At 34.8% G+C, this 8,051-nt stretch overlaps 1 protein-coding gene across 1 annotated transcript in view; it reads right to left on the minus strand.

Moving 5' to 3' along the window:
* Positions 1-368: 368 nt before the first annotated feature.
* Positions 369-8,051, minus strand: part of LOC111814684 (nucleoside diphosphate kinase 7-like) — a 39,789-nt gene continuing 32,106 nt past the window's right edge. Inside the window, exons 2-3 of the mRNA XM_023708650.1 lie at positions 1,243-1,350; positions 369-539 (exon numbers count right to left, since the gene is read on the minus strand). Coding sequence (XP_023564418.1) covers positions 369-539; positions 1,243-1,350 — 279 coding nt within the window. The remainder of the gene's footprint in view (positions 540-1,242; positions 1,351-8,051) is intronic.

The raw sequence follows: 8,051 nt of genomic DNA on the forward strand, positions 1-8,051 counted from the left end.
ACTTCTTCTACCCCTCATAAGCCATGTTTGTCCTAAACAAGTTCCTTTTATACATTCAAATGCTCTTAGTTCCCAGTTAGACACACATAACAAAAAATGATGGGACATAGTTTTATATTTGCATTTTTTCCTCTCACAAAAAAGCTCTATTGAAGACTGTGGATACTACTTTATTATTGTGATTGACAAACAAATCACTCCAAATATTCTAAAAATCTGCTCCAAATATTCTAAAAATGTCATAACCCTGAATTGGATTACTGAAAAATGTCCGTTGTGAAACACAACATAGAAACAGGAAATTAGAATATGATGCCAAGACTCATACACAGTGGTTTAAGAATGAAAAACAACTATATATTGTGTACTTACTTTTCTTTCCTGCTCCCCAGTTGGCGAGCTGTATATGGATCTCCATAGTCAACTAACATCAGTTGTCGAGAAAAGATATTCACTTTGTTGCCTATAAATAAATCTTCCAAGCGCAGGTCATCATACTTGGTTCGTTTTAAAAAGGTACGATGATTCTTTACATCATGCTATAACCAAAAAGAACAACACAATTAAAAAAATATACCTGTCAATAAAGAATCTTCACTTCTGGTTTACCAAAGCTACATTATGTTCAGTTTCTTTTGTGCTACAATTATAATTTATATCATAAATTCTGTATTCCCGAATCTAGTGATACACACAAACTTTTAATATAAAAGCTTGTTATTGCAAATATAATACTTAAAACATTCTGAATAGAAATATTTGTTTATAGTTAAATTATTTAAGCAAGGCAAAGCCAAAAAAATCACAGAGAAAGAAAGACATATGTCCAAATTTCCGCTTTCTTGTAGGCACATTCGTTAATAAACAGACTCACTTGTTAATGGTGCTGTCTATGAAAGGACATGAAGAAAGGGACCCTATTCAATTTCACTTTTTGTACAGATAAAAGACAACTTTCAATAATGCTTATATTTATCACATAACAACTTTTACCAACTCATCGATTACTGCCTTATCTAAAACACAAACCCACTTCAATTTTCAAAAACGTTACAAGACATTAAAAATATAAGCACAAAGTTAAACTTTTACACTGTCACTATAATGAATACCCCCAGAAGAATTCTCATAAAATATATATGAATGTATTTTTACAGCAACTATATAAACAGCAATTCTATTCCTATCCTCTCCTACCTTCACTTTCCTTGACAACTTTCAAGCAAAGAAAGTTTCATTTACCATTTCAACAGATCCATCCCCTGGGTAAAATAAAAGCTCATAACGTCGAAGAAGTGAAGCATTTGGGTCATACCACTCTGCAATGAAAACGAATCTCTCACTATGATTCTGTGAAGAAAAATAAGAGTAATTTTAACACTAACATGTAAAATATAAGTACTCTTGCATAAGTTATACAAATGAGAATTTTCAAGTATTTCTAAGAAATATGCTACTGCCTATTATATTGAATTATTCTGTTTTTCAGTAAGATAACAGTCTCAGAAATATTTCCTGCTAATTTTGCATTTAATATCCTTAGACAATGCAAAGTTATGAACAATTTAATGTTTTGTGTCCATCCAATCATCTGAAATAAATTAATTTTGTTCAGAACATGAGCCCCTGATCTGACTAGTATAACAATTCAAAATCCATCTGAAAGCAAATTTACATACAAACTGTCAATAAATTAATATGAGAAAGTTTCCAAAAGGTTAAAACACAGTAGTTTTAACTTTCCTAAACTTAAGGATATTATCACTAAAATTTTATTGGAAACATCCCTTCTCGCCTTAGTGGTTTAATCATAGTATCTTTTAATAGAAATAGTATGCCAATATGTTTCTAGGAGAATCCAAGACAGGAATGAACATATAAAAATCATTAAGGAAAATTCTTACAAGAGAAAATGGGGAGGGAGTCAGGGAAGACTGGAAAAGCCCACAGACCCCCAGACAAAGGAGAATGAGTGGCAAACAGACAAGACAGACTACATGGGACCATCCTAGACTGCTGCATAGTCTAAGGAAGATCCAATAAGCCCATCAGGAAGGGAGCACCTCAAGGGCCAGAGGAGCACTTCAAGTCCCAGCGAGGGATCAGCTTTACTACCTCTGCCCACCACTGTCACTGCCTGGGAGCAGCCTTGGAAAGCACGTCTCAAGTTCAAATCAGCAGTGAAGCCCACCCTGACCCCCACTGTACAGGCCTGTAATCCAAGCTACTGTGGGGAGATGGTAAGGGGGAGGTTGTGAAGCAGGAGGATTCCAAGTTCCAAGTCCACCTTGGCAATTAGTGGGGTCCTATACGGAGGAGAAGGAAGAAAAGAAAGAAGGGTCATCACTGTTTTGTCTTTGTCTTGAGGTAACAACTTTCACTAGATTGTATGAGCCAAGTATGATACACTGCTTACCTACATTTGACTGCATTCTTTTTAGTTTTCTCTAACAGGTTTGAGTTACCCTTCAAAAATCTTAGTTATCTCTCATAATAATCAGGATCAAATATTGAATGAAGTATGGAGAGAGAGAGGCAGGGAAATGAAGATAAGCTAATAGTGTCAGGCTTATTTAATACATATCTCTGGTAAGCCTCACAACAAACCTGTAATGAAGGTATTCACTACAGTGGGAAAACAGAGGCTCAAAGACACTGTCTAGATACTTCACAGATCAAACAGGTGCTCGGCTTCAGAGACAGGATTCAATCAAAGGTTGTATAATGCACAAATCAATATCTATATCCAGATATCAAGAGCTGTGAATCAGCTAGCAGAGCAAAGGAGACGGAGACATTCTGCCTGAGCAGAAAAGGAGACCATGATATTAAGAATTATAGAATTCTGTACTACATTACTAATAGTCATTCAAGAACACAGCTTGAGGAACAATGCTTTGTTTTCTTCAGCCCCAAAACCACAACAGAGTACTATCTGACATAATTTCAATTTTTCAAAAAAGGCATTCTTAGAAACTTAATAAAATAATATGCTAATTAATATACAAGTGAAACAGTACTATATTTATAGTTTCCAAAATTGTGCAGGGTGAAGTCCTTAATGGCTACTATTTGCACATTTTATTTTTAAGAGTTACTGTTAAAAGAGAAATACTGATTACCACTATGTGCAAAATATAGTACTCTTAAGTCCAGAAGACAGGAAGAGAAAATGTTTAAAAACTGACTAACAAGCTAGGTTTGGAGATCCCATTCAACCCAGCCATTCTCCTGGGGATTTTTCTAGAAGAAATGAAAACATCATAGCACAGCGATATACATGCACCCATGTTTATAGCAGTGCAATTTGTTATAGCTAAAGACTGGAAACAATGCAGATGGCTGTCATATGAGGAATGGATAAAGAAGATGTGGTGTTCTTACACAATGGAGTATTATTCAGCTATAAAACAGGATATATTTGAGACTTTTGTTGGTAAATGGATGCAACTAGAGAACATACTCTTAAGTGAAATAAATCAGACCCGCATGTATAAGCATCATATTTTCTCCTTTAGTGGGAGAACCTGCAAGAGAAAAATGGAATCTGAAGCGTGCAAGCGATACTGGTGAAAGGCAATGAGCTCATTAAAAGGAAAGAGTTACTGAGTTGAGGACAGGAGAGGGAATGGGGGAAAGAGACATATGTATGTAAGAGGGATGGTTTGGACAACTGTACTATGGATTTCAGCTGGTCTATGAAAAGGAGCAGATAATGCTTAATTTCTTTTGTCTCCTTTTTTCAACTGTTTCTCCTTTTTCTCTTAATCTTACACATTTCTTGCTTTTTTTCTTTCTTATTCCAATTTTGCATGCATACATCTGGGAATATGAATAACTGGTTGAAAGACAACATTATGTATCACAATAAACACTGTGAAATTCATATTACTTTGTTAAGTGAAATTCGGTATCACTTGTAATTTTTGTTTTAATACTATTTTGTAATCTATAAAATAAATAAATTCAAATTAAAACAGACTAACAGAAGAAGCTTAGAAGTAACTGAAAAGATCTGTGAATATTATTTTTTAAAATAAAAGCAGTGGTTATTATTATGATGATGAGGTCATTTTTTTCCATATCTTTAAAACTCCATTACAATTGTGGCTCCAAACTTTTGACTATGTAAGTCACAACATGATCTAATCTATATACACTACAGATATATTAACTGCATATTTTCTGTCAATTAGTATTATTTATTGTGCTTTAAGATATCATCTGTTGTATTATTAAAAAAAAAAAAACCACTGATGGAGAACCCACTTCATGACCTACAACCAAGGCCAAAAGCCTTTCAAAACACTGCTTTGCCACCCTTTCCCCTTCCTGCAAAGCACATGCATCCTCACTCCTTCCCATCACTCAAAAATGATTTTCCCTATGTGAACCGCACAAGATGTCTGTCACTAAAAATAAATGTGCTGAATTTAAAACAGACTACTAATAGAAAATAACTGTGTATTTAACAAGCTGGGAGAAATAATTTCTGAAATATATTTTAATCTATCTTGACTACTGACCCATTCTTGCTTCCTGCTATGGTCTGGATGTTTGTCCTGCCCTAAAATACCTATGTTGAAAACCTAATCCTAATGTGACATTTTTAGGATGTGTAGATTTTGAATGGGATTAATACTATATAAGAGACAGCCTCTTGCCCCTTCCACCATGAGAAGACACAGCAACAAGGTGTCATTTGTGAAGAAGAAAATGGCCTCTCATCAGACACCAAGTCTACCAGTACCTTCTCTTGGAATTCTTAGCTTCCAGAACTGTAAGAAGCAAATATCCTTCGTAGATGGACTATTTTGTTATAGTGGCCCCCAGAGACTATACGGTCTCAAAAGGAAGGAAATTATGACTCTTTTTCAATAAGCACATCAAATGAGCTTTTCACTTAAATATACAAGGAAAAACCCCATGGTGCTATTAGGTCAGAACTATACGGAACAGAGTTAAATTTTTTAAAGAAAAACAGAACAGAGAAAAAAAAATACTATTTGTGAAATCATTTACTTAAACATGGTCCAATTAAAGAACCAATATACTTCACTGAAATTAAGCAATTATATTCTAACCACCAAGAATAAGCAATTATATAGAACTACTTACTAATTAAACATCAAGTTTCAAATATATGTTACATGAATATTTATCCATACATTCTGTTTAATTAAACCTCTGAGTTGTAACACTATGCCACGTAGTTTTTATCTCTTTCATAAAGCAATGAAATCTATGGTGAATTTCTAATTTAAAAAATCAAATCTGGGTCAGCCAGATAGCGCAATGGGTTAAAGCACCTGCTTAGGCAGAAACAGGGGCAGGGGGTTTGACTTCCCAGCACGCCCTGCTGGCTCCGCCGCCTGGATGCCCCAAGATGCCAACGAGATTGGGCGTAGTGGTCCACACCTATAATCCCAGAACTTGGGAGGCTGAAAAACAGGAGGATCACTACAAGTCTGATCTGTACAGTGAGACCCTGTAGACCCTTGTACTAAATGCATTAAAAAACAAAAAATCAAATCTACTACAGGCTTATTTGGCATGTTTCTCATATTTTCCCATTTACCCAATAATTTAGAACAAAATTTTGCAATGTCCCTCATTTTGTATGGCATGTCATAATTCAGCCATCTTCTACAAATCAATTGAGTTTAATAAAATATTTTCATTATTATTTTAAAACCTAACATAATGGACTCTAAGAAGATAAGATATCTTGGCTGAACTTTTAAACAGTATTATTGACGATGACAGAACTGGATAACCTCTACTGTACTGTGATTTATTACTTAATACAAAGAAACATTTAAGGCCTACCTTCATCTTTTTTCTAAAATTACAAATCTTAAAATATTTATTTTTGATACAAACTAAATTATCCTCAAAGGAATCATTTTTAGTTAAATAAAAGTCATGGAAAAGAAAAAGGAAAAGAAGGAAGAAAATAATGAGAAAGAGGAAGTGGAGAAAGATCTCACACACAGATTGACCAGAACAAAGGCCATCCACTAAAGAAATGATGGTCCTTCTAACTTACTAAACTCTTTGCCTTTACAGTCAGTATCATGTAGAGGTCAAATGCCTCATTCAGGTCTATTGTGTACCAAGGTAGCTATCTGACCCCTGATAAGTTATTTAATCTTTCTAAGATTTGCTCTGTAAGGTTACCATTAGGATTAAGTGAATTAATCTATTTGACAATCTCCACATATGGGAAGCCTACTCAATAAATGGTGGGTGTTACTGGAGAACAAGCTGGAAGAATAGTAAACAGGAGAGTACTAGTAGTACTATTGGGAATAAATTTTCATTTCCACATGTGACAATGTGTACCTGTTTACTTTCCAGGACTACCACTGTTGTGGAAGGCAGCCCTTCTACTACATACTGCTACTTGGGAGGGGGAAATAAATCAAGTATTAGTCCTTATCACACATCTTCATGTGTTAGGAAGAGCTAGCTGGCTCCTTCTGGATGATGAATACATGAATGCAGGTGAAGACTCTAAAACAGTACTACACAACTAGTCTATTTAATTTTTTTTTAATTTTCCTAGAATAAACCAAAACCCATCATGCCTCAGTTCTGAAAGCTGGCAAGATACTCTTAAATATACTCCAGTTCTAAATTAATGAAAGGCACCATATGACTTGTTCTTTATAGTATTTCTAAACTGTCTCAGGTTCTTCAAAATCTTCACACGTGATATATTTTTGTCAAATTTTACCTGCTCAATAAAATTTTCCACAAGCCTCCCAGATGAAAGACATTTTTAAGTACTCTGAAATCCTCTTGCGTTGATCTGAGCTAGCTGTTAACATGCATATCTTACCTTTTCCTAAAATGAAAGTTCCTAAGAACAAAAATGAAAGTCATCCATCTTTATATCCCCAAATTGCCTGACATACCATACACAACATCTGTTCAACACAACAATCTTTTGAGTCATCTAATAACTCCTATTGAAAACTGTTGACATTACACCTAGCATAATATCTTCAAGAACTTTTACATACCTATTTTATCTGTTCCTGAAACATTTTTATACTTTTAGTTCATATACTTACGTATCTCATTGCTTTGTTTCAACTTCTTAAAATTCTAATGTGGGTATCTGTGCATCATGTCACATGTTTAAGAGTTATTTTAATATACATCAACCAAATCATATACAAAGGGTGATAAAAATATACAGTGAATATAAAAAATTTACAGTGACTATAGTAAAAGACACATTGCCATTACTCTCCCTCCAGATCTCCTCTTTGCTTCGAACAGTTAAATCATCATTCTTTTTTTTGAGACAGTCTCGCTATATAGCCCAGGCCTCGAACTCATGCAATCCTCTTGCCTCAGCCTTCCGAGTGCTAGAATTACATGTGTGCACCACCATGCTTAGCCTTTATCCTATCATGCTTTATCCTATCATTCTGAAGCAGTTGTGGAAATCCTCCTTCCTATGTGTCTTTACAAAGTATAAGCAAATATGATGAATGCTGCTTCCAAGTGCAGGGCAACAGAAAGAAATTCTCAAAAACATTACAGTGTGCCCTTGTCCACTTATTTGCCAAATTTGTCACAGGGTGACTTTTTGCTCATCCCCAAAGTCAAAAAGAAGATGAAAGATAAGATGTTTGGAATTTATTCAGTCCATGAAAGCAGCCAGGACAGTGCAACTAAAGACAATCATGAAAAACAACTTCTGGAACTGCCTCAGAAAGTGATAAGAATGATGGGATAAGTGTGCTTAAAGGCAGAGAGAGTATTTTCAAGGGGATTCATGGTAATGGGTCTTTCACTGTAATTTCTAAAATTTAAACAGTCACTATATTTTTCTATCACACCTATTTTTTATATTCAAATAAGTATAACCAACCTATAAACAAAATAGTACTTTCTAAATTCCTATTCAGTCCAGCCTTTTAGGATAGAATCAGGGCACCCTTCCTCGACCTTTAAGCAGTGGTAGAGGGATAGAGCAGGCGTGCCAGAGAGTATTTGCATCCTACCACTTCTTTCTGATTAGTAAAAACTTAACA

Source organism: Octodon degus, unplaced genomic scaffold (genome assembly GCF_000260255.1).
Source record: "Octodon degus isolate 3935 unplaced genomic scaffold, OctDeg1.0 scaffold00423, whole genome shotgun sequence".
In the NCBI taxonomy this organism is placed as follows: domain Eukaryota; kingdom Metazoa; phylum Chordata; class Mammalia; order Rodentia; family Octodontidae; genus Octodon; species Octodon degus.